The 27,744-nt window shown below is 39.8% G+C and overlaps 1 protein-coding gene across 1 annotated transcript in view; it reads left to right on the top strand.

Annotated features, from left to right (window-relative positions):
• Positions 1-25,205, top strand: part of IL7R (interleukin 7 receptor) — a 45,854-nt gene extending 20,649 nt beyond the window's left edge. The window contains exons 3-8 of the mRNA XM_082453819.1: positions 6,052-6,209; positions 11,234-11,391; positions 13,484-13,652; positions 15,127-15,220; positions 16,162-16,237; positions 16,665-25,205. Coding sequence (XP_082309945.1) covers positions 6,052-6,209; positions 11,234-11,391; positions 13,484-13,652; positions 15,127-15,220; positions 16,162-16,237; positions 16,665-17,168 — 1,159 coding nt within the window. The 3' untranslated portion in view covers positions 17,169-25,205. The remainder of the gene's footprint in view (positions 1-6,051; positions 6,210-11,233; positions 11,392-13,483; positions 13,653-15,126; positions 15,221-16,161; positions 16,238-16,664) is intronic.
• The last annotated feature ends 2,539 nt before the right edge of the window (positions 25,206-27,744 follow it).

Below are 27,744 nucleotides of genomic sequence, written 5' to 3'. Positions count from 1 at the left end.
CACACACACACACACACACACTCAATGCCAGAACTGCATACCCTAAATAAGATAACAATTAACAAAAAAGCTATACTGGGGGGGAAATGTTTAAGGAATGTCCCACAAACAATAAATATTTTAGACCATGTAGGAAAAACAAACTGGTAACCATGGTTATTACAGGAGATGTGAATTAAATAGAGGGTTGAAGGAAAGAAATTAGTAATTTTACTTTTACTCCGCACTGTTTATTATGATAGTAAGAATACATATTCTGCTTTACTTCCTTATTTTTTATGTGGTTTATTAATTTAATTTCACTTTCTTTTTTGATTACCATTCATTAGGGGGGTAAAGTTTACCTATGGTAAAATGTACAGATATTAAGTGAGTTTGGTTTTTTTTTTTGTAAATACTTCAACTCTTTAGTCAACTTTGTTTTTATAAATTTATTTATTTATTTATTTTTGGCAGTGTTGGGTCTTCGTTGCTGTGTGTGGGCTTTCTCTAGTTGCGGCGAGCGGGGGCTACTCTTTGTTGCGGTGCGCGGGCTTCTCATTGCGGTGGCTTCTCGTTGCGGAGCACAGGCTCTAGGCACGAGGGCTTCAGTAGTTGTGGTGCGCTGGCTTCAGTAGTTGTGGCTCACGGGCTCTAAAGCACAGGCTCAGCAGTTGTGGCACATGGTCTTAGTTGCTCCGCGGCATGTGGGATCTTCCCAGACCAGAGATGAAACCCGTGTCCCCTGCATTGGCAGGTGGATTCTCAACAACTGCGCCACCAGGGAAGTCCCTTAAATGAGTTTTGAGAAACATATTTGACATGTTGCCATCACCTCAGTTGAGATATAGAACCTTTCTTTCACCCTAGAAGGATGCCTCCTGTCCCCTTGCAGTCTTTCCTCATCTCCTGTGAGCAACCACAGCTCTGAAACCTATCAGCCTTTGGTTTTGCCAGTTTCTGTGAGTTCTCATAAATGACACACTGCTCACTCTCTTCTGTCTGGCTGCTTTCACACAACAAAATGTTTTTGAGATTTATCTATGTTGATGCTTATCTCATAGCGCATCTTTTCAGTTGCTGAATATTAATTCCACTGTTCAAATATATCACAAATTTTTAATCCTTTCTTTTCTTGATGGATGTTTGAGTTTTTTCAAGTTTGAGGCTATTCTTTTTAAAGTTACTATTAACATTCTTATACAAATCAGTTTGTTGGTACGTATTTTCATTTCTCTGTGGTAAAAACCTCAGAGTGAATTACTGTATCACAGGGTAGGTGTGTATTTAATTTTATAAGAAACTACCCAACAAGTTTTCTGAAGTGGTTATACCATTCTACTACCAGCAATGTATGAGAGCTACACATCGTTTCCAATATTTGACTTTGAAAGCGTATCTCATGATTTTATTTACATTTCTCAAATAACAAGTAACGTTGACCAGCTTTTCAGGTACAGTTGGCCATTTGTATGTCTTCTTTTGCCGAGTATCTGTTAAAGTCTTTTGTCTTTTTTCATTGAATTATTTGTCCTTTTGTTATTGATGGATGTGAATTCTTTATATGTTCTGGATACAATTCTGATGTTAGATATATGTACTACAACTATTTTCTGCTAGTCTGTAGCTTGCCATTTCATTTTATTAATGACATATTTTAATAAGCAGGAGGTTTTTGTTTTGATGAAGTCCAATGTATTTCATTTTTCTCTTTTGTGTTTAGTGTTTTTTGTGTGATGTCTGTCTGTCTACACTCAAATCTAGGAGGATGTTTTCTTATGTTTTCCTCTAAACAGTTTACAGTTTTAATCTTTATATTTAGAGCTATACTCCATACCCAATTAATTTTTGTGAGATTGAGGTTCATATTTTCCACACATTTGCTCAGTTGTTCCAGGACAATTTGCTGAAGACATTTATTTCCATTGAATTGATTGGGTGCATGTTTTAAAATCAAGTAACCTTATGTGTATGAGTCTATTTCTGAACACTCTATGTTTTCCATTGATTAATATTTCTATCATTGTGCCAGTGTTAAACTGTCTTGATTATCATAACTTTATAGTAAGTTTGAAATCAAGTGCTCTGTGTCCTCCATATTTGTTCTACTTTTTTCAAAGTTGTTTTGACTATTCTGAGTTCTTTGGGTTTCCACGTAAATTTTGGAATCAGCTTGTCGATTTATTTTAAATCCTGCTGAGATTTTGATTAAAATTACATACACCAATTTGGGGGAAATTTCCATTTTTCAGCACTGAGTTTGCTAATCCATGAATGTAGCTCTCTATTTATTTAGATCTCCTTTAATACCTCTCAGGAATGTTTTGTAATTTCCATTGCAAAGGCCTTAAACATCTTTTATTAATTTTATTTCTAAGCATTTTATGTTTTTATTGCTATCATAAATGGAGCTGTTATTTTTTTAATTTACTTTCCAATTTTTGGACACTAGTCTATAGAAATATAATTGACTTTTGTATACCGACCTTAGTGAATTCACTATATTAGTTCCCGTGATTGTGTTGGAGAACCTTTATAGTTTTCCATGTGAACAAACATGTCTGCAAGTAAAGAAAGTCTTATTTTCTTTCTTTTCAAACTGGTGATTTTTATTTGTTTCTCTTGCCTTATGCACTAGCTAGAACCTCCAGTGCACTGTTGAATAAAAGTGGTGAAAAATAGGTATTCCTGCCTTGTCCTTATCTTAGGAGAAAACTGTTCACTAGTTCACCATTAGGTATGTTATTAACTATAGACCTTTTGTAAATGCCTTTTATCAGGTTGAGGATGTGTCTGCTGAGAGTTTTATCATAAATGGATGTTGAATTTTGTCATATGCTTTTTCTAATCACTTGAGTTGATCAGATTATTTATGCCTTTTATGCTGTTCATGTGGTGAATTGTATTGATTGATCTTTGATTGTTGAACCTACCTTGATTTCCTGCATGCATTCCACTTTGTCATTATGTGTTAATATCAATGTATTGACATTTTCTTGAGGAACATTAATTTGTAAATTTCTTTTCTGTAATATTTTTGCCAGCTTTCTGTACCAGATTTGAGCTAACTTCATAAAGTAAGTTGGGAGGGGTTCATTTCTCCTCTATTAATAATAAATTCTTATTAATAATAAATTGAACCTCTTTGAAAGAAAGGGAACTATTGAAACATTCAATTTCTTCCTTATTTTCACTTTTGGGCACTATCTCTTTTTAGATTACTCTAACTGTTGCAATATTCAACCATTTCTTAGAGTTTAGAGTTAATGTACTATTTCATGTAAAATATAAGAAACTTGCAACAATATAGTTGTACTTATCACATTCTACCCTTTGTACTACTGTCATATATTTTATATCTACATATATTGGGGTTTTTTGTTGTTTTTTATTCTTTTTTGGCTGCATGGGGTCTTCGTTGCTGCGCGTGGGCTTTCTCTAGTTGTGGAGAGTGGGGGCTACTTTTCATTGCGGTGTGCAGGCTTCTCATTGCAGTGGCCTCTCTTGTTGTGGAGCATGGGCTCTAGGCGCGCGGGCTTCAGTAGTTGTGGGATGCGGGCTCAGTAGTTGTGGTTCTCAGGCTCTAGAGTGCAGGCTCAGTAGTTGTGGCGCACGGGCTTAGTTGCTCCGCAGCATGTGGGATCTTCCCGGCCAGGGCTGGAACCCGTGTCCCCTGCATTGGCAGGCGGATTCTTAACCACTGCACCACCAGGGAAGTCCCTACATATATTGTTAATGCCACAATAATGCTACAGTATTTGCTTTAAACAATCTTTATCTTTAAAGAATTTAAGAGAAGAAAATATGTATTGGCTTTTTTGTTTATTCTGGTCAATCTAATTGCTTCCTGTAGATCTGAAATTCCACCTATTATTATTTCCCTTTGGTCTAAAGTACTTCCTAAAACAAATTATCTCAATTTTTATGTAGCTAGAAATATCCTTACTTTGCCTTCATTATTGAAGAATATTTTGTAGTGTAAGGATTCAAAGTGGACATTTTTTTCCCCTTCCAGAGTTTTAAATATATTATTCCAATGTCTTCTCGTTCACATAATTTCTGATGAGAAGTGATATTTTTCTCTGGATGCTTTCAAGATTTCTTATTTGCCTTTGCTTTTCAGCCATTTGACTATGATGTGCCTAGGTGTGGTTTCCTTTGTATTTATCCTGCTTGGATTGGCTGAGTTCCTTAAACCTAAAAGTTGATATTTTTTGCTACATTTGGGAAATTTGAGAACATTATTTCTTTAAATATTTTTTAGCCAAATTCTTTCTTTTTGTTCTGGAACTCTAATTGCATATTTATCTATCCCCTTGATATTGTCCCACAGGTCAATAAGACTTTCTTTCTGTTGTTTTAGACTAAATAATTTCTATTGATCTATCTTCAGCTTCACCAACCTTTTCTTCTGCCTTCTTCTATCTGCTATTAAGTCCATCCCATACATTCAGTACATTTTTAAAAACTTTAAATTTGTACTTGTCAGTTATAGTATTTTCATTTTGTTCTCTTTTATAGTTTCCACTTCTCCACTAAGATTCTGCATTCATTCAATAATTATGACCATATTTTTTTGAACATATTTACAAAAGCTGTTGAAAAGTTCTTTTCTGCTAGTTCCAACATCCAGGTCTCCTTGGGGTCAGTTTCCATTGACTGCTTTTTGTCTTGACTGTTTGTCACATTTTTCTATTTCTGCTCTTTTGTAGTAGCTTTTGAATGTAGGAAGGACACTATCGATAATAGGGTGGTTTGTTTATTGATTGATTGATTGATTGGATTCTGATAACTTCCTCTGGCAAGTGTTAATTTTAACTCAGTTAACTTGGCCAGATTAATCTCCAAATTCTTCTTTTGAGGCAGCACCAAAAATATCTTCTTAGTTCCTTCTAGAGCCATCTAGCTATTGCCATGGTTTCCTTGGATTTTCCTCCACAACTGCACAATTAAGGGGACATATAATAATTTAAGCAGAGTTTATATGCAGACTTAGTGTCTTCTATGTCTAAAGTTTCCTCATTTCTAGGCTTTTCTCCCTTAAAAATACCCAGCCACTCAGGCCAACCGAAACTCTGTCCTCTAACTTCTCAAGACGGTAAAACTGTGGCCTTCTGTTAGATTCTAAATGCCCATCATAATGTGACCTCAGAAGTGCCTTCAGATAAAACAAAACAAAACAAGCAACCTAGAAACAAGGATCTAATCCACTCTTTTCTAAAGAATTAAATTCCCCTAGTGTCTGTCTGCTTTTGGTTATTCTCCAATGCTTTTAAATAGAATTTTCAAAAATATCTTGCTCAAAGTTTTTAGTAGTTATATGTTGATGGTTAGTGCAATATAAGCTACTCTGCCACTACTGGAACTAAAACATACTTTCTTTTTAAAATAGGAATTTTTTAAAAGAGGACAATTTGGAGCTTTTGATGTGGTCGCATAGTAGGCAACATTCTCTTTTCTTCAGTTTCCTGAAAGCCTGATTTTAATTGGGAATAGGAGGTCACAGAAGTAACAGAATTTGATTCCTAGAACATTTAATCTAAGGAACATGGGGAGAAGGGTTGATTTTAAAGTCTGTTGATGAGTTAAAAGTGGAACTCAGCCGAAATTACCTATGAAAATTCCCAAATTACCCATTAAGTGTATGTGGTTTTATGTATATAATCCTTTAGACTATTTTATTATTTCCTTTAACCCTTTTTTGGTCAATATTTCTTTACAGGCTTTATTTTTTCAATTTATTCCTGCAGGACATCAAAAAAAGAAATTACCTTCCCATCTAAAGAAAGTACTTATCTTCTAATAATCAGTTATTACAAGATAAGAATTTTCCATTATTTTCATGAACATGCTTTGACTATTTCAGTTTCAATTGCATCTAATGCCTGAGTAAATCAATGCTGATTATAATGGCAGCAAAAAGCTATTTTATTTTAATTCTCTCTCTCTCAAATATGCATCTACCCTATGGACAAATTTAAAGCCACACAAATGAAAAGTGGATGTGATGCTATTCCTTTTATACAGAAACTCCTACTTGAATTAAGATAAATTCCTTTTTTGTTTCTACAGTGGGGCCCTTTTGGAGGTAGATTGCCTGAGTTTTAACAAACTGCAAGGGATGTATCTCATCAAGACTAAGAAATTCTTACTGATTGGAGACAGTAAAATATGTGTGAAGCTTGGAAGAAAAAGCATGACTTGCAAAAAAATGAACATAGTCAAAATAGGTAAGAAGTTGTATATGGGGGTATGTCGCCATTTTTCAGATATCGGAAGACAGATATCTGTGTCTGAACTTTCTGTATGTTAAAGTAGACGAATCATGAAAACTATTTACAATAGAAAATATCAAATTCTCTAATGCATATAATTTCTTAAGAGAAATGAAAGTTTGAAGCTTATGCTATTTATTCTTACTGTGAGAGAACTCTGAGGGTCTCCAAACTGAGCTATGAAAAAGGGTGATTGACACAGATTGCAGGAAGAGTTCATCTGTGTGAAGTGTCTAACTGGAGCTGGGCCTCCTATACTTCACCCACACACGTCTTTTCCTTCCTCACCTTACCTTTTCCTGAATTCCTTGTAATCTTCTCCCCACATACCTACCTGAGAATGTATTTAACAAAATTATCAAGTTATTTTTAAAAGTAAATATGCCTTCTGTATTAGAGTTCTCCAGAGGAACCAGAACCAATAGGATAGATGGATATACATAGATACATAGATGATAGATAGATAGATAGATAGATAGATAGATAGATAGATAGATAGATAGACAGAGAAAAAGAGATTCATTTTAAGGAATTGACTGTCATGATTGTAGGGGCTGGCAAGTCTGAAATCTGTAGAGCGAGCCAGAAAGCTAGAAATTCAGGTAAGAGTGGATATAGTGGTTTTGAGTCCAAATTCCAGAGGGCAGACCAGGCAGTCTGGAAACTCAAGCAGCGTTTCTATGTTGCATTCTTAAGACAGAATTGCTCCTTCTTCAGGAAATCTCAGTGTTTGCTTTTAAGGCCTTCATCTGATTGAATGAGGCCTACCACATTTTAGAGAGTAATTATTTTACTCAAAGTCTCCTGATTCAAATGTTAGTCATGTCTTTAAAAAAAAAAAGTACCTTTAGATTAGTGTTTAGCCAAACAACTGGGGACCATAGCCTAGCCAAGATGACACATGAAATTACCATCACACCCTCCTAGGAGACTTACTATTGAGGAGTGATGCATAGTCATGTCTGATTCGGCCTAGAATATACATATTAAGTGTAATATGTATGTAGAATATACATATTACACTTGGCCAGAAAAAGTGATAATTATTATAATCCAAAAAAAGTACAATTTGAATTGCTAAATTTATCTATATGTTTCCCTTGGTTCTATATAATATCCATATACCTAATAATATGAATTATGGATTTCAGTAAATCCATTCGATTATCTGGTTGTAAGTCAGCATTAATTACCAATTCACCATTTGGTTACCAAGCAAATAAAATTATCAGAAAGATTGGGAATATAGACACAAAAAGTTTTCCCATTACTTACAGATTTATCACACTGAGGTAAATAAGGTTCTTTTTCAAAACCTCAGAGATACTCTGGTAGAGGGGAATGTCTAAGCCAGTTGATATATCAGTGCAATGGAATCCTAACTTCTTGTATTCATTCTACCTATGGAGATTTACAAGTGAAACAATATATGTAGGGAGAAAACTGTTCAAAGTGATGGAAGAGGTGCATTTTCTTTCTGGTTTTAAATACTATGGCTCTGTCTCTCCCTCTTCTCAACCCCCTCTCTTCCCCCTCCTAAAAGAAAATTAAAAGTAAGAGAGCAATACTCGTTAGAGATGACAAAGAGAAACTTGGAATCTAGTCTCAGTTTTGTACCACTAATATAGTAAAGGGCAAAAGCAGAAGTTCCATGTTTGAACTGTCATCTTGTAGAAAAAGCAGAGGTAGAGTAGAAAAGAGACATTAGGCACAACCAGTGTGAGTGCTTAGAGGGGGTGGCACGACAGGATATCTCTGAGTATCGGGACACAAGCAAGCTGAGTTTTGGTCATTTGGAGACCAGGCTGCTATGGATAGATGTTCAGTTTGTGCACAGGGCACTATATCTAGAAGTTCATCATTTACATTGCAAATACATATTCACTCTGAGAGCAGGCAGAGAGGGCAGAGACTCAGTCCTGTGACAGAGTCCTGAAGCCCCAGGGGGGAGCCCATTCTTACAAAAACCCACCCCGGCACAGAGGTCCACATGCATCCTAGTGCATGAGCATGGGAACCCTCGGGCACACCCACAGGCTCTTGGTGGCAGTCTGCCCCATCAGACTCCCCGGATCTCATATGTCCAGTGCTCTTCGAAGTCCACATTCTGTACCACCCAGCGGATGCAAAACCTGAGCGGCCGCCTCCTCTGAGGGACCAGAGCAGAGACAGGGCATGCACTCTGCTGGTAGCACAGGTCTACAAAGCGGTGCTGTGAGCACCTTGGGGCTTTGGAAAGCACGCCCGGGCAAGCAGGGTGAGCGGAGGTGGAGACATGTCTCCCAGTAGCACCGTCTTCTGGTTCCTGATGCGACAGTTCTTTAATAGAACTGTCATTTAACTAAATTGAAATTGGATGCTGCTGATTAAACCCCAGAGCCAGAACTCCCCTGCAGTCACCCCTCCCCTCACTCACAACTCCTTCTTTAGGTGTGGGTCCCCAGGAAGGCTGCAGGGGCAGCTTCTGTCTCTTCACTTTTCTTGTCAGGGTAAATTCATGTAATAATTCAAGTTGTGCCAAGAATAAATTAACTTTTTTAAGATGTTGCTTGAGGAAAGAGCACCTTTTTCTCATTTGTTCAAATGTACCATTGGGTTTAGAAGCAGACCTGTGTGGGGAGAGCCTGAACAAGCCAGTGGGAGAGAGCTGAGCACAGAAACAAAAGCTCAATGAAGGAGAGAGAGTTCATTTGTATCATTTTTTTTTTTAGATTCTTCACATAAATGATATCATATGATATTTGTCTTTCTCCATCTGGCTTACTTCACTTAGTATGATCATGTCCAAGTCCATCCATCTTGCTGCAAATGACATTATTTCACTCTTTTTAATAGCTGAGTAATATTCCATTGTATATATATATAGCACATTTTCTTTATCCACTCCTCTGTCAACGGACAGTTAGGTTACTTCCATGTTTTGGCTACTGTAAACAGTGCTACAATGAACATTGGGGTGCACATATCCCTTTGAAGCATGTTTTTCTCCAGATATATGCCCAGGAGTGGGATTGCTGGATCATATGGTAGCTCTGTTTTTAGTTTTTTAAGGAACCGCCATACTGTTCTCCATACAAATGAACTTATTTACAAACCAGAAACAGACTCACAGAATAAACTTAGAGAATGAACTTATGGTTATCAGAGGGGAAGGGGATGGGAGAGGGATAGATTGGGAGTTTGGGATTGACATGTACACACTGCTATATTTAAAATAGATAACCAACAAGGACCTACTGTATAAATAAATAAATTTTTTAAAAAATAAATAAATGAAGGAGAGTGAGACTCAGGAGCAGACAGAATTGGATTTACATCTTATTAACTCATCCTATGGGGGCTGAACTTAGCTAATTAACCTCTCAGACTCAGTTTCCTCATCAGTATACTGGCAATGAGTGAGTGTTGATGCAAAATGGCGTAAGTTAAGCACTTGGCACTTAGTAAGTATATAATCAACATTAGTCTGTTCTTCCCTTAATTCTTCCATTATTGAGAGGCCTTGGGAGATGGGGATGCAGCAAGGGATTCAGTGTCAAAGGTTTTGTTGAGAATGTGAATCTTAATCATTTCCTTGAATGGCAGCTAGAAACTGGCTTGGCTGGTGTCAAAGGACTGACAGTTTTCTCTGTTGGTCTGTTTCTCTATACCTACTACCTTTCCTCCTGCTTCCCTTTGGGGTATCTTCCCTGTTTATAGTGCATCTAAGGGTAAAAAAGGGTAAACTTCCCCTTGCAGAAGACATCCAAGGGTAAAGAAAGAACCACTTCCTCTTTTTCAGCACCTCTGGGGAAATCAAGGCAGGAGACATTTAGGAAGCCACCGCTACAAGCAAGTGATTATGACAAGGGGGCCAAACTTCACCACATGAGCTCATTTTACTGGGTCAGCAAGTCAGTCTTAAAGCTGAGATCATATAGCCTGGAATCCAGCTCAGTCTACTGCGTGAAGTTGTGATGAACACACACTCCCTCATTAACAATAGGTTTAGGTTAGATTTTAACCTATGCATCTCCCAATCTCTGTCTGAGATCAGCCATGCAAACAAGTGGCTGCCCCATCCCTAGACAACTAAGTTCCCAGACTTTAGTGAAAGAACAGCAAAGAGCCCAAGACAGGGAAGCCCCAAGTCAAGGGTGGGGGGTGGCCTGACACACATGTGCTCCTAAGATTTCAGTACCTTTCTCTGGGTTTGTTCTGCCTGAAATAATACCTCTCTCCCTCCCACAGTATTTCATATATGGTGCCTCTGATCCTAGGCAGGTAGACAGGAGGAAGAAGCCAGAGAGGAGTTTAGAGCTAATGCAAACAAGACTGAAGGAGCAGGCAACCTGCAGTCACACCAGAAGTTACGAGCCAGGGCCAGGATGCAGATCCCCAGTTTCCATGTAACTGAGATGAGGTGTAAGGCCCCCAGTTTTATCAGAATAATGAAGACTCAAAGTTCAAATTCTCCTGCTTTGGGGCTAGTTAGTAACAAGTCCTCTAGTACTCAAAAGGGGAAGAGAATGTGTTTTTGCGTAAAATTAGCACTAGCTCCTGTAACCAATAAGCCCTAAAACATATATCTCCAACACCATAAGTTTATTTCTTGCTCATGTAAGAGCCAAAATGGGTGTTTCTAACCTGTGGGTGGTGTTCGTTCAAGCAACGTTCAGGGCTCCTCCATCCTGGGGCTCCACTCTCTTCAACATATGACTCCAAGTGGCAGAAGGGGACTGAGCATGGGGTCACACATGTGGGGTTTCTGGGCCAGGATGGGAGGTGGTGTACATCACTTCCGCCCACATCCTTCACAAGAACACACCCAACTGCAAGGGAGCCTGGGAAATGTAGTCAGGCTTTGAACCGGGGAGAAGAAGAAATGGTTTTTACTGTCCCAGAAAAGGAATGTGATTTTCAGAGTAGATGAACTTTAAAAATTATAATTATTTCCTTGACTACCCTATAGAATGACCTCATTTCTTTTTCCTTTTCAGTTAAACCTGAGGCTCCTTTTGACATAAGAGTCGTCTATCGCAAGGGAGCAAATGACTTTGTGGTGACATTTAATACGTCGCACTTACAAAAGAAGTATGTGAAAGAATTAATGCATGAGGTAGCCTACCGTCAGGAAAAAAATGAAAATGATTGGATGGTATGTAGGTCAACTACATTTATACATTATAAAATTTATGAAGATGTATATAAAAATATCTTAATAAATAAGTTATATATACAGATTTAAATATATAAATATATAAAACTGTAAAATAGAAACTTCTTAATGTTACTTATTTTATAGTCTCAGAGGTACATTTACCTGGGGCGGGTCCCTAGCAATTTTGTGTTCAAAATGTGCCTTTTACTAAAAGAAGTTCTCCAAAGTGTAAAATGTTTAAGCCTCGCAAAACCTGGATCTTCTCTGTCTCCTTTCTTGTCCTAGCTCTCATTTTTTTCTTGCCCTATTTTTTGTCTTTATAAAGTTTCTAAATGAAATAGTTTTACTAACCATTATAGATTGAGATCAAATCCATCCTCTTTATCTGGGGTCCTGAAAAAGAATCACATTTAGCACAACTCTCACAAGCAAATCAGGCAAAAAAAAAAAAAATCACCAAGCTGTAACCACAGTCTGGTTTATTGGAGTTGTGGGAATAGCCTGAAGTAAGTAGGAGAGGAGGTGGAATATTTTTCTTCATTTTTTTTAAGCCTGAGTTCTTAAATCCTTGAAGTAACAGCTTAACTTTTACCCTTCATAATCTGGGTGGTTAAACTCCATGAGTCGCTGCGGTTGGAATGGTCTGGCGCTCCTCACAATCTGTTTTGGGGAGAAGGCGAGAGAAGATTAGAATGTCCCAGGGTTTCAGGTTCCTCTGAAGTCACTGGATTAACTTTTGTCCTTTTTATACTGCACGAACAGAAAATAGATAACAGTTGTTTTCTCAAGGGGAAATGAGATTCTACTTATCCCTACTGTTCTCTTTTCTCAGTCCACGATCAGTCTTGTGTGTTTGCAATTTGCTGCCTTACACTACTTACATAAGTATAATGCCCATGCCAAACCTCCTTCTCCCTCCTTCTATTCCCACTGACAGACAGGTGCACACAGGCACACACAAACACACACACACACTAGTAGGCTCCTTTGATCTTGACCTCTTCCAGTCTTTATCTGAAAATTGCATCAGTGGCAAAGCAGAGAAAGGAAGGATTTTGAATAAATGGTACCAAGACAATCAGCTTACTGGGGAAAATTAACTTTAATGCTTAACTTGCTCCATGTAACAAAAAAATTAAAATAGAAGATGTTTTAAGGAAATTATGTTAAAGTGAAACTCTAAACAGGCTAAAACATTTACAGGTAAATGTTTATATAATCTTGAGCTGAGGAAGAACATTCTAAACATAAAAACAGTAAAAGAAAGCAAAAGATGGAAACATGTGACTACATAAAAATAAAGGTTTGTAAATGTCAGCATACACAATAATCGAAATCGTAAGGCAAATTGGAAATTAGGCTTAAATTACCACACATACAACTGACAGATGGTTAATATTCTTAAAATATAAAGAGGTCTTATGAATCATTAAGAAAAGGACAAATATGACGATAGAAAAATTAGCAAGAAAGTTGGAAATGTCTCACAAAATAGGAAATACGTAATTTCAATAAGTATAGAAAACTAATAATCAAATAAATCTAAATGTAAATAACTATAGGTATTACTTTTTACCCATCAAATTGATAGAGTACTTTTTCCTCTTAAGGATGACACACGTTATTGGAGAGACTGTGTCTCTATATTGCTATTCACGATGTAGAATTATATCTTCCAGAGGAAAATGATTCTTGTTCACTAACCTTACCATTCCCTTTCATCTCTCCGTGGGATGTGAAATGGGAGGGAAAGAAAAAGAAGAGATTAGAGTGTGGAAAGGAAGGCCGGAGCCTGGGAGTGATTTATACCCTCCCTGACTGGGAGAGCCCAACTCACCTGAATAAAGATAACGACCCATTTTATCACTGCCCTCCTTGACCACTTGCAGCATTGTTTGTGAGCTCACACACTCTGCCCCAATTCTGCTGCCAACCCCTCCACGTCAGAGCTCCTTTTTCTAACAAATATGAGAGAACCTCAAAAGAATGTCCACATGACTAAAGACACTCAACTTGAAATGATTTGGGAGATGTGAGCACCGCCTCTTTTTCCACCTTAAAAATGTAGTGGCCTTTTTTTGCTCTTCAGCACATGAATTTATCCAGTACAAAGTTGATGCTCCTACAGAGAAAGCTACAACCCAATGCAATGTATGAGATTAAAGTTCGGTCCATCCCTAACACCAACTATTTTGAAGGCTTCTGGAGTGAATGGAGTCCAAGTTTCCACTTCAGAACTCCAGAGACCAATGGCCCAGGTGAGAAGTGACTAGAGTCTGTTCCGCCCCCCCCCATAGTGCTTTGCATGTCAAAGTCTGTGAGCGACAGTGAGAGCCAGAGAGATGAAACAAACCCACAAGTTAGGACTCCCCAGAGGGCATTCTTACACTTTCTTTGAAAAATGACCTGCCATCTTTGCCCCTTTTGTGAAGAACGAAGAAGGGGTGGGAGTAGGGCTCTTAGTCGCTGATCAGCTGATGTAGGCTGTCTGGACTGTACTGTCCCGGGCACTCCTGGGAGCCACTAGTTCTGAATAAAATTCCCACCCACTACCTCTAGTTTACCAATTCAGACTGGGATCCCAATGGCCGGTCCCTCCAAGTCCCTCTAGGGAATACCGTAGAGGGTGGCAGATGGGTAGGCTGGTGTGGCTTTCCCATGCCTCCTTTTCTAGAATAATGAAGATATCCTGGGGGTCTAGGAACTGAGAACAGCCAGAAGAACCAAAGGGCACAGCTCAGGCAGACCACTGGGGACCCAGAGCACCCCACATATACCTTCCCTTTGGGGGCTGCGCGGAACAGCTCTGATGCACCAGCCTCCCGTCCTTACCCTAGGAATTGCTGAGGCTGCAGGGAAGAGCCTCTCTCAGCATCCCCCTGCTCTGCTTCTCTCTCTTGGTGGTGGAAGTTAGCCAGGGAGTGCTGCTGTCTTTACTGTTAGGTCACTTTTAAATTCCAAGTGACAGATGTTCTGGACTTGGTCACCTAAGTCGGTGCTGAAACCGTGTACAAGCTCCTGTGTCCTTGTCTTTTGAAGCGAAAGGCTGACTCAAGAGTTAATGATTGAGGAATGTGAAGGTGTAGAAACAAAGAATAGCTATTGGGCTGGGGAGCTGGTAACAATTTATAGATTATAAATCCGCCACATCTGCCACCGAACTCACGGTTCCCTGAGAGATACAGATAAAGGCCTGACACACATTCCAAGTTGTTTTTAACAGGAAGCACACCCCTACCAGATGAAAACTGCTGACCACAGGAACGTAGACCCTAGACTGGTTTGAACCAGAAGGTTGATGGTGCTGACTCCTTATTTCCTCACCACCAACCAATCAGAAGAATGTCCACCAGCTGACCACGCCCTGCTCCTTGAACACTATAAGACTCCTCACTACCCCCACCAGGGAGGGGCACGTAGTCTTGAGGGCATTAGCCCGCTGTGGCCCCATTTGCTTGGCAAAGCAATAAAAGCTACTCTTTTCTAGTTCACCCAAAACTCTGTCTCCACGTTTCTATTCAGCACCGGTGAACAGAGGCTGTTTCAGCAACGGCGTCACTTACTGAAGCCCAAATTCCCCCATAAAAGCTAATACATCATCCTGTTGACTGAAAAGCAACTTTCAAGAAATAATAAATGGGCCCAAGTTACTAAATAAACTCAAAGCATCCTGAAAGTCTCCCCCACAGCATGCTTCATGATTGCTAACCAAGATCTATCCTTGCCTTCCAGGGGAGATGGATCCTGTTTTACTAATTATCAGCATTCTGAGTTTCTTCTCTGTGGCTCTGATGGTCGTTCTGGCCTGTGTGTTGTGGGAAAAAAGGTGAATTTCTTTAACTAATCAAGAGAGTGGTTATGTGGGATTCCAGACAGAGCTCTAGTCCTGTTTATTGATGAGAAAACTACAAAGGGGAATAAGGCATTTCAGGAACTGCAGTGCCCTATAACCCTCCTCATCCTCAGGTGCTGGTGAATTTCCATAGTTAATTTCACAAGAGGTAAAAATATATAAACTGAACATAGGGCAAATCCTCCCTGCAAACCTTTCCTCCCAAGTGTCCTCAGTGGGTGAGAGCCATCCCTCCAGAATGCCTGGGTAGCTGGAGGGACCCATGGGAAATGCAGAATGTTTTTGAAGTCTTAGCTTTCAGCACACAAATTCATGAGACTTTTGCATTCTACCCCATGATAGGGCCACGCTTGTTTCATCATTTAGACACACATCAGTCAAGTTATTAATGTTTTAGGAAGATGCCCTCAGCACAGGGTCACATACACGCCCCCCGACACAAGATACTCCAGTTTCTAAAGTACCACCCTAAAGCAATTTCCCTGTGTAACTTTGAAAATATGTCTCTCTTCCACCAAAATCAGAGCAGAGGAGTTGCTGCCAATGAAGAGAAAAGAAAGATGGCAAAGCCTATTTTGGGGAGGAGATGAACAGATCAGATTTTCGTTTCATAGCTACATCACTGCCAAGACCTATTGTTCCTTTTCTCCAGGGCTCTTTCCCAGGGGTGTATCACTGCTGTCTGGTTCACAGAGTAGATCGCTGACAATGGTCTCTGGTCCAACCCTTCCACGGGCTGGTGGGACTCTGAGGCCCAGAGAAAGCAAGTCACTTGTCCAAGATCATCCACCTAGTTGTGGCAGAGCCAAGGCTAGGAATCTGCTCTTCTGACTGCTGGCTCAGAGTAAGTGGGAAGGTTTATTGTGCCTACCCCCTCCACCATTCATTTCATCTTCAATGTCCTTTTATTTCAGAATTAAGCCTATCATATGGCCCAGTATCCCTGATCATAAGAAGACTTTGGAACAACTGTGCAAGAAACCAAAAAAAGTGAGTGCTTCTGGTGCTTCTATCACTATGTCAGAGACATCCCAGCAGCCAAGAATGGCATTGCAGGATGAGGAACGGCTGAACCTCAAGTGTCGGTCTTTTGTGTATCACATAACTAGGGTCCCTCATAAGATGCCAGCTGCAGGTTCCTGGAGGTGGGAAACTAAAATGACATACAAGTCTCAGAATTTCCCAGACTTCCCCAGGGATGGAGGGCATGGCAAGTGGTCACTTCAGACCCTGAAGTATCACAGCACCTCCAGAGGCAAAGAGTCAGCTAGAACATGTGGGTAATTCTCTGACCTACCCTGGTAAACCCCTGTTGGAAAGTTCTTGAGCTCTTTTCCTGAACAGAACATTTGCTGATGTGTCTCTCTGGTGCAGTCTTAATGCTTCTCTCTCTTTTTTTTTTTTTTTTTTGGTGCAGAATTTGAACGTGAGTTTCAATCCTGAAAGTTTCCTGGACTGCCAGATTCATAACGTGGATGGCATTCAAGCTAGAGACGAAGCAGAAGGCTTTCTGCAAGATCCTCTTCCTCCACAGCTAGAGGAGTCTGAGAAGCAGAGGCTCGGAGAGGGTATGCAGGGCCCCAACCGGCCCTCCGAGCATGCAGGCATCAGCCCAAAAACTTTCAGAGGAGAGTCGTCATTCAGATGCCTGGCTGGGAACATCAGTGTGTGTGACGCCCCTGGGATCCCCTTCTCCAGGTCCCCAGACTGCAAGGAAGGTGGAAAGAACGGGCCTCTCCTGTACCAAGACCTGCTGCTTGGCCCTGGAACTACAAACAGCACCTTGCCCCCTCTGTTTCCGTTCCAACCCGGAACTCTGACATTGAACCCTGCTGCCCAGGGGCAGTCCATCCTCACTTCCTTGGGATCAAGTCAAGAAGAAGCCTATGTCACCATGTCCAGCTTCTACCAAAACCAATGAATTGTAAGAAACCGACGACCAGAACCATCATGATGAACAAAGATAACTGAGTCCCACTCTCCCTCACAGCACAAAGAAGACAAAATGAAAGCAGCCCCTCAACATGGTCCACAGGATTCTGAAACAGCGCTTCGACCACACCTCCCTGCTTCAGTGGCAAGAGACAAGAGACAGGGGCATTCTGCTTCAGGCAATGCAATGATTCATTTATTTCAGAAAGGAAAAAAAGCAGAAAAGAGTGAAAGAAAGGGTGGAGGAAAAGATGGAGGGGTGGGGAGGGCAAAAGGGAACAACGGAAGAAAGAAGGAGAGGAGAATTAGAATAATAGATACCACTGTCAGGACTCACTATGTACACAATGCCGTGCTGCGTGCTCTACACATCTGTTCGCACTGCATCCTCACAATAATCCTGGGAGGTGGGTGCGATTAGTATTATTCTCTATGTTACAGATGATGAAACTGTGGCTTAAATTAGCTTATCCATGTTCCCCACTCAGCAAGGAGTAGAATCAAGATTTGCTGCCCAGGAGTCTTACTGCAGTCTCCTCCAAGTCATGTGCCTTCCTCTTAACTAGGGACTGTCCCACTCTCCAGTGCCAAACCTCACTTAGAACAGGGTGACTGTATAATGTATTGTCCAAACTGGGTCACTTTTGCAAGTGAAAGGGGAAGTTATAAATAATCACTCCAGGACAACAAGTGTAAACCGGGACTGTCCCAGGCAAATGGGGACCTATGGTCACCCGAACTGAAAAGGCTACAAGGAAGATAGGGGGGCTGGGGGAATGGTCTCATGACATATGAAGTATCATGGCCAGCCATGTCTACAAAAGTGGAGAAGGTAAGACAGAGCCACAAACACCATTTTATTCCATTTTTCTGATAAAGTGCTCAAGAGAGAATCAACTAGAAGCCTGTAATTTCTATTTTTAGTTACCAAGAGCATGATCCTCTTGCCCCTCCCACCCAGTGGCATCCATCGATGATGGAAGAACCTGTTACGGACTCAGGACACTGAGTGCATTCGAGCCATGAGCCAGGAGATAACGTTTCTATATGTGTAGAGACTCCCCAACCCAAGTCCATCCACCATCCTGATTTCTATCACCATGAATGTTGCCACAAAACTTCAGGGAGAAGGAATTACAAGCCCATGCAGTGAGTGAGCCAACTGTGGCCATGTTCCCGAAGATATAGAGAACATCTGACATGGGTCCTCTTGCATTTCTTGGTCCAGATAAATTTTTAAAGGCTGTCTCAAGCCAAGTCAAGGCAGCGAAGCAGTCTCAACTCAGAGGAGGGCAGCTGATGCCTCTACACAGGCCCCCATGCCATCCCCATCGCCACTCCGGGTGTACACAGACCAAGAAGGACATCAGTCCAGGATTGATATTGTTGTTTGGGAGTTTGTCCTCATTGTTGTCATTTATGTTTTGCCTTTTTTCTTTGTTGTGTTTTTAGTTTGTTTGGGGGGAGGTTAAGTGCTTTTAATTTTTAAAATTTTCTTTTTGGTTTTATTCTGTGATGCCTGTGAAGTGAGTTTTAAATAGTGGACTAATAGACCTTATCTGTTGGCTTAGAGGCCTAATGATAATTAGACTAGTTCAGTGTTGTACTTTCCAGTGCTTTTCTCTGAATCACTAGCAATGACTATAGTCCCATAAACCCTTAGATTTGCTCAGCACTTTTGTGATTTTTCAAAGCACCTCTGTAAGCATTACCCCTTCCGTTTTCTTGACAATTATTTATGGAAAGCTTGCTCTGTGCCAACCACAGTGGTAGGCTGGGAGGTCTAAGACAAACAAGGTTGGGACCCTGCCCTCATAAAGTGAAAAAATCTAATGAAAGGTAGCTTGTAAACAAATCATTATAACACCAAATGCAGTCATGGAAGTATGTTCAAAGCGCCCTGGTGGAAGACAGGCAGGGAAAATGCCACAAGAGTGGTATACATCTTTGTGGAAGAAAAGCAGAATCTGCCTGGCGTGTGAGCACAAGACATTTTCCACCAGGCGGACGTGGGTTCTTTACCTTCTGTAGAAATGTGAGCCAAGTCTCGAGGAAGAGGTCATCACAGGAAACCTCACGCCCAACCTAGCTCTCTTGCATCTTATTCATAGAGGTCCTATGAAGTACTTACCATTATTATCTTTGCCTTATGTGAAAATGGGGACACAGACAGGACAGGTAAGTTACTCAACTTTACATGTTAAGTCAGGACTGGAAGCTGTAAGTTTGTATCCCTCATATAAATAAACAATCTCTCAAAGAAAGGAGGGGATAGGTCTCGAGGAAGATCAAGGTCCCTCCAGCTTTAAAATCCTGTTGGCATAGATTATCATTTGGATTCAGTGTGTGAATGTCTGTCTGTTACCGGAGGTGTGTAAAATCTATGTATCATACTCTTACAATCATAACTGCTGCTAATGCTTGATTATATACTGTATAATGTAAGATTACAAATTTGTTCTGACCAACCCTCTTTGGGATTTCATTAAGAAAGAAAAACTCCTGGTCAGAGACAGTGCATAAATCAGAGATGTAAACTGCTAGTTCTATATGGCGTGAAATGAAAAGAAAACTGATAAGTAATTTGGTCAATTAAACAACCATGTCTGAATCTAGGGCATCCTGGCTTATTCGACTGACTTTCTACCAGCCTTTGCCCCTCCCTTCATTCTCATTTCCAGGGGAATTTGCTTCAGAAAAGCCAAGTGTGGGCTGTTTCAGATGTGCATACTTGTGTTTTCAGAGCATTTGTAGAGAGGCTACAAGACTTAGAATTGGCCAGGAAGACAGTGAGCATATGTGATCAGACAGCTGGAATGATGGAGATCAGACAGCATTTCTGCCAGCCCAGTTGTTTTTCTTCGGGGTTACTCTTTAAAATATCCATTGTTCACTACACCGAAAGTCTCTGATTTGACTGTGTACTTTCCACATGCATTACAAACATTTTGCAGTGCTGCTAAGTGTGTTATAAGTATCCGATGTGTGTTACAGTCATATATTTAATTAAACACTATGGAACTCTCTGTGACTGCACTTGTCTTCTATGAGAAATACGAATAAAAGGCTATCCAAAGTGGGCCATGCTTCTCCTCAGCCACTGGAAACATCCCGGTGTCATTTGCTGTTATTTTATGGACTGAGATTTTCAGAGGAAACTTTTTTCATCAATTAAGTAATTCATTTGCAAACTAACAAATTAGCAATTCGTTGAGGGTCTGCTCTGCATTACTTTGCACTAGGCTGGGCACAGGGGTGAAGGAGATGAGATGGGATGTCGCCAGCTCGCAATCACACGGGGGACAAAGACACATTGGAACAGGCGACAATGTCATACCGGGGTGATGAGCCAAAATATCAGTCATGAATCTTAGCTTTAGGCAATAGGAACCAGCTTTGGCTAATTTGAGCAGAAAAGGAATTTATGAAAGGCTATCAGAGGGCTCCCAGAATACCTGGGAGGCCCAAAACACAAACACGGAGGCCGCAGAGCCACCCCGCATCTCAACCACTGGCACCTCCAGAAATGGGAAACAGCCCTTCACTGCCACCACCCGCTCCAGAGCAGACTCGGCAGCAGCGTCCCAGAGCTCCACATCACCAGCTCTGGTTTAAAGGCAGAGCAGGAGCCTATGGCTGAAAGCAGCTACGCCTCGTCCTGTGTCTGGGCGCCAGTAGTGGGAGTCGGGGCAGAGAATAGCTGGCATTTGCATCTTCTGCAGTGAGAGGCAGGCTCTGCTTCACAGAGCCGGGAGTTCCTTAAATGTAGGAAGGACCTTCTACTGCTGGGTGAGGAAAACAAGGACAGCCAAGGACGCGTTAGGAAAGAAGCACCAAGAAGAGGTGGCATGAAGGAAGTACAGAGTAAATAGGAGATTGCCAGCTAACAGAGTCTGGAGTAGAGAGAGGGCATTTCCCGGCAGAGGAAACAGCATGTTCAAAGTGATGGAGCTTAGAGAGAGCCTGGACCATCTGGGGAGTTACAAATACAGTAGGTAATGTCTTCTTATCTGTCTCAGTTGGGAACAGTAGGGTGTTGGTGGTTACTTCTGAGAGTCAGACACAGGACACTTTGATAAAAAAACAATATGTATCTACCTTGAACATCTTATTTGAATTTAAAACATATGAGTGGATGCCCATTCATCCTTCTTTTGTTACAAGGCCAAGGCCGTTCCTCTGGGGTCATTGATTGTAGTTCCATGTTGTCTTTCTTAAGTAATACACACCAGTAACACTTCATCTACTCCTTCTAGTTTTGCTTTCTTTAAAATGGAAAAGAACTTTCAAACACTTTAGAAGATATCTAAATGTAGATGCCAAGCTTTATCTCTCCACTCTAGTCTTTTACCATCACTTTTCCCACCCTGTTTGCTAGCAATATTCTTTCAATATGCCTTTATCAAGTCTCTTCAAACCATTCGAGTAGTCCTCCTAGGTCAACAGCAGTCTTTCTTTGCACACTCACATTTTGCCAGCTTGCATCATGTAATTACAGTAACTAGTCCGACTGGACTAAATGAGTTTGGGAACACACACAACTGACTTGGGTGAGTTTATGCCTTACTTGGTGGGCACTAGAGATAAACTTGCCAGCAGCCAAATTCCGATGTAGGTGTCAATGTATCTCAGAGAGAGAATGGAGTGTGCAGGTTCATTCAGCAGGCACTTCAGTGGAAGCTGTCTATGGGCATCTACTTAGCTTATCATCCTTGGTCCAGAGGGTCTGCTGCCTGGTGGCTGAGATGGCACTTGGCAAAATTGGTCGGGCCAGTGGCATTTGACATGCCAGCCTAAGAAATTTTGATTTAGTCTGTGGTGGAAGAGGGTGCTTAAGAGGATTTTAATCAGGGGTGTGGCATAATAAATTTCATGTGCGTACTTACCCCTATTGTCACCACACTGATTTGTAATTGCCTAATTTGTCTGACGCCCCTATGGGCTTCTGAGCACTCAGGCGGAGAGAACTATGACTTATTGGGGTTTATGTCTGCTGCTAAACACAGTACGTAAAATCTAGAAGGAAAGCAATTATACTCCAATAAACATGTTATAAATAAATAAATAATTAATTAATTAAAAAACATAGAATGCATGAATCAATATATTAGTGAATGATGTTTTATTAGTCAAGATACTTCCTCATCACCATTCGAGATAGAAGGATGCCAGGCTCAGGAAGAGGCAGGCACAGCATCCCTGAGAGAATAGCTCATCTGGGCAGCCACGTGCAAGGTGTCAGTTGCCGCCTCCATCCACAGTTACCTCCCCAGCTGCACTCTTAACCACCATAACCACAGAAGTGGAGAAACAATAGGGTGAGGTGGTATGAGGAAGAATTTTCCAAAGCTTCCTTTCTTTGATGAGTACCTGCATTTAATTGTTTGTTCATCTATTTAGTATATTTTAGATCCACATTTGAAGGCTAACCCAGCTTCTGAATTTTAATAGCTTGTGGCATTTGTATGGAATTTGTGTACAGCTTGCAATGAGGCAGCTGTTCAGACAAACAAAGTGTGATACGTAAAACCTGGTGGGTCCGAGGGATACGTTAACACTGCTCAGGACACTAGTGAAAACCAGCTGTGAAGCAAACAACACACAAAGCCCCTGAGATTTGAAAAATAAAGTTTCAGTGCTTAACACTTGAGTTAATCTGGTGGATCCCTCAACCATAAATCATGAGGGTGAATTCCTTTCTACTCTGGGTAAAGATCTCTCATCAAGGAGGAGAAAAGAGCTTGCAGACACTGAGAAGGACTTTTTCCTTTTTATAACAAATTAGTTGCTGCAAAGTGCAAACTGCACGAGTCATTAGACAAAATGCAAAATAATCAGAAAACATTTTAATATGAAGCTAAAGACACTGCTATTCACTGATAACAATGAAATATTGCTTTTATATCCTATGAGATAGTTTAATTAGAGTTTCAATAAATGCTTCAGCAGGATACTGATGAATACGCTTCACTGAAAATCCCTTTTTTGTATATTAATAAGCTTTTATGAATCGTAGTATGAAGTTGCCAACGTAGATTTGAGTGGTGCTTAGGATTTTTTTTTAAATAAAAAGCTTTAGTAAAATAAGAATAGAACATAAACCAGAATCATGCTCAATGATGAAGTATTAAAGGTTATACTCCATTAAATTTACAGATAACACAAAAGAAGTTTCATTGCCATCACATTTAACATTGGCCTAGAAATCTAGGAAATGCAAGCAAACAAGGAGAAAAGTAAGAAGCATAAATATTAAACAGGAGGAAACCAAATGATCATTACTGGCAGATGAAATGATTGCACATCTTGAAAACACAAGCGGATCAAATTTTAAAAATACACTAAAAGGCACAAAGACTTCATTAAGGTCTTTGATTACAATATTTTCATATGTTGAGTCATTTCTTTAAATCTTTATTGATGCTTTATTACTAAAGTAATATGTGCCTCTTCCCCAAAATTCAAGAAACATAGACGTATATAGTGTAACAAGTAAAAGACCTTGCTCACCAATCCCACTCCTCAGAAATAATCATATTTATTAATTGATGTGTAGCCTTCCACATCATGTACATATATACATATGCTGTTATTCCAAATACTAAATGGAAAAATACATGTTCAAGAAGAGCCTGCATGACTCTGGAGAAGAAAAAAATTGAGAAGAAGCTAACTATACAAGGGATTTTAAAATTTTATTCACATTTTTAATGGCAATATAAATTACTATCATTATACATTTAGAAGTGACAAAATTACAGATATCCTTAGTTATATTTTCTTCTTTTTCTTTTCTTTTATTTTGTGACAGAACAATCAATGGAATATATTTGGTTGGCCAAAATGTTCTTTCGGGTTTTTCCATAAGATGTTACAGAAAAACCAGAAAGAATTTTTTGGCCAGCCCAATAATAGAGACCCTGTGTCCAGATCCATGTGCTTACAAAAAAATTCATTATTTCTTATTAATGTAGTAAAGGTGGATTATTTAAAAGAGAGAAAGAGAGAGATTGGAACAACACACCAGCCATTTGTGGATAAAAAGGAAAGTGCTGACCAACTTCTTACACTGAAGTAAATCCCACATAGATTGAAGATGTAAATAATGTAAAAAATGAAAACAAATATGCCAGAAGACATAGGTGAATCATTTTATACATTTTGGATGTGGAATGCATTTCTACATAAGACATAAAACCCAGAAGCCATAAAGATTGATACATTTGACTACAAAAAAATTTAGAATATTGATGAATTTTTATTGCATTTTAAAAATCCACAACAAAAAGAAAAGATAAAAACAAACTGGAAAAATATAGTAACAATATGATAGGCAAAGTGCTAATATCTTAACATCCAAAGAATCTTATATGTGAATAAGCAAAATATGAACAATCCAAGAGGGAAATAGACAAAGCACACTAACAGAGGGTTCACAAAAGAAATGAAATTGACTATAAAAATATGAAAATGTGCTCAATCTCATTCAGAATCAAAAAATGCAAATAAATTGAATGAGATAGATTTTTTTGCCTATTAAACTGGGAATATTTACAAGCTTGTTAACTTCAATGCTTGCCAAGGGCATGGGAAAAGAGGCTTTCTCATATACTGTAGGTAAGAATATCAATTAGTACAAATTTTAAGAGGGCAATTTGGAAAAAAGAGCAAAAATTCAAAGGTGAATACCCCGATATTTCACTTTTAAAAATTCTCTACAGGGGCTTCCCTGGTGGCGCAGTGGTTGAGAATCTGCCTGCCAATGCAGGGGACACGGGTTCAAGCCCTGGTCTGGGAAGATCCCACGTGCCGCGGAGCAACTAGGCCCGTGAGCCACAATTACTGAGCCTGCGCGTCTGGCGCCTGTGCTCTGCAACAAGAGACGCAGCGATAATGAGAGGCCCGCGCACCGCGATGAAGAGTGGCCCCCACTTGCCGCAACTAGAGAAAGCCCTCGCACAGAAACGAAGACCCAACACAACCATAAATAAATAAACAAACAAACAAACAAACCCAAAAGTTTAAAAAAAAAAAAAAGACTCTTAAAAAAAAAAAAATTCTCTACAGAACAAATCACAGGAGTCAAAAATATATGTACAAGAAATATCGATGAAACACTGCTTGTAATAGAGAAAAAAATTTAATATTCTAAATAAAATATGCTATATCCATACTATGGAAAATTAGCAAAGTCATTAAAAGAAATACGACAGAGCTTCATATACCATAATAGGGGAAAATGTCTATGCCATTTTTCTAGGAAGAAACTCTGCAGAGGTCTCCACCTCTCTTCCCCATCATTCCCACGAGGAGAAAATACCAGATTAAGCAGTGTGTCTTAGCTATTGCTACACTAATGCTCAGTAACAAACCATGTCAAAGCTCAGTGGCTTCAAACAACATCATTTATTCTCACAAATTGCCCATTATGTGGGAGTTGACTGATCTAAGTTAGGTTCTTCTGGGTAGTTCTACTGGTATCAACGGGGATGACACAAGTCATCTGCACCTAGATGGAAGTCAGCTGATTTAGGCTGAGTCCCGCTGAGAATACCACCATTCCATGAGTTCCCTCTCTTTTTCCTGAGACTAATAGTCTGCCCGTACTTATTTCATAGTAGAGGTACTAGGGGACAAGCAGAAACACAAAGACCTTCTGAGGCTTACATTCAGAACTGGCACACCGGTCACCTTATCCTATTGGCCAAAGAAGTCACATGACCAAACTCAGAATCAAGGAGTAAAGAAATATACTCCCTCTTGTGTGGGAACTCCAAATCATAAGGTAAAGAGTATAGATAAGGAAAGGAGTAAAGAATCAGCAGTTAATGCAAATTACACCAGTCAGATATGAGGAGAGTTATGATGCCACATTTACAGGAGGACGCAAGTGTTGCCTCCACCTAAGGAAGCCCTTCCTATCTCGTCGATACAGCAGCAGACCCACTGTCACCTTCTTTCCATTACTTAATGAAATGCTTTTAATCTATAAATTTCCTGAGAACATTTTGGGAAAGAAAAGTGGTTGGGCCATGGAAGGATTTCAATATTTATAGATCCTTTAGTCTAATAGCAAAAAAATGTAACCATTTCTTCCATAAATTAAGTGGGGAAAACATTCTCTCTTACACATGAAATTTACTTTTTCCCTTCAGTATGATTGACCCAACTGAAGTAATGTGCACATCCTTGGATCAATAACAGTCACTAAGAGAATGCCATGTACTGGTTGACTTGGAAATGGCTCACCATCTCTGGACCTGAGGATGAGATGGACACCTGGCCAAAACAGGGGTGACAAAGAAGGAAGGAAATAAAGGATGTTAGAGAAGCAAACAAAAGAGTCTACTAAAAAAGAACCTTCTCAAAATTATATATAAAGACAGACAGAATACCAGAATTAAGAATATGCTTATAAAACAGTCTGGAAGGCAATGCTCCAAAGAGTTTACAGTGGTGATTATGGGGGAGAAGAATGAAATGGTAAATGAGTACATGAAAGTAGAACACTTTCCATTTACTACATTTGTCTTCTTTTCCTTTTGGGAGAAAGTGTGTATGTTTTATTATTGTATAAAATAATTAAAAGACCAAAATGTTTCTCAGTATAGTTATTACTTGGAATTAAAATTTTCATTTTTTTTCCTGTAAAGTCTATTTTTCTAGAATAATCTTGATACTGACTACTTTGATAAAAAATGAGAATTTGCTGTTCTAGAGTCATTGTCTGATTTCTTCCTTGTGATATGGGTGGTACAGCAGTGAACTTCAAGATTCCCCATCTTCCCATCTTTTAAATAATTGTTGAATTCCACCAGTTAATTGAGCACCTCTTGTATGCAAATGGCAGTGATAGATGTTATGGAACAAGATGATATGACATGTCCCTACAATTCGCATCTCTCCCTATCTGCTGGGTGGTCCTGGTGAAAATTTCACAATGCTGCCAACTGGGGTCCTTACAAATTTGTGCTTTTCTTTATTCATACTTGGCAGCATCCTCTCCCAACGCACTCCATCACTAGCCAAACCTCTACCTCTTACTTCAAATCCTCATTGAATCTCAGTTCTTCTCATTCCCAGCAAGTGACTTTGCCTTCATTTTGAGAAAACTGAGTCAAAACTTATGTTTCCTCTCTATTTACTATCTCCATCCACACACTCCCAAACCCCCATAAACTTCTACCAACTCTTCCCCTAGTCAAAGGATGAGCTTCCCCTCCCTCAGTAGAGCACAATGTCAACTGCTAATGTCCTTTACTGCAGTCCTTCCTCCTTCTCCAGAATCTTGCTCCTTCAGTCATCCAGTCTTTCCTGTACCTTTGCTTTTTTTCAATACGTTCATTGGCTCTTCACCTTCCAGATTTTCCTATCCATCCGGACCTACACCTTGAACTTTAGAATTTGTCTTCTATACTGAACTCTCATGAGTAAATATATCATATTTCTTTTGTTCAAGGCTAAATCTCCAGCACCTAGAGTAGTAATATTTGCTAAGTAAATATTTGCTAAGTAAATATTTATTGGTTGAATGAATATCCAAATGCCTGTTGTATTTCTTCCTT

Source organism: Balaenoptera physalus, assembly GCF_965194825.1.
Source record: "Balaenoptera physalus genome assembly, chromosome: 3".
In the NCBI taxonomy this organism is placed as follows: Eukaryota; Metazoa; Chordata; class Mammalia; order Artiodactyla; family Balaenopteridae; genus Balaenoptera; species Balaenoptera physalus.
Note: the sequence above shows the minus strand (reverse complement) of the source record. Positions and strands in the feature narration are given on the sequence as shown.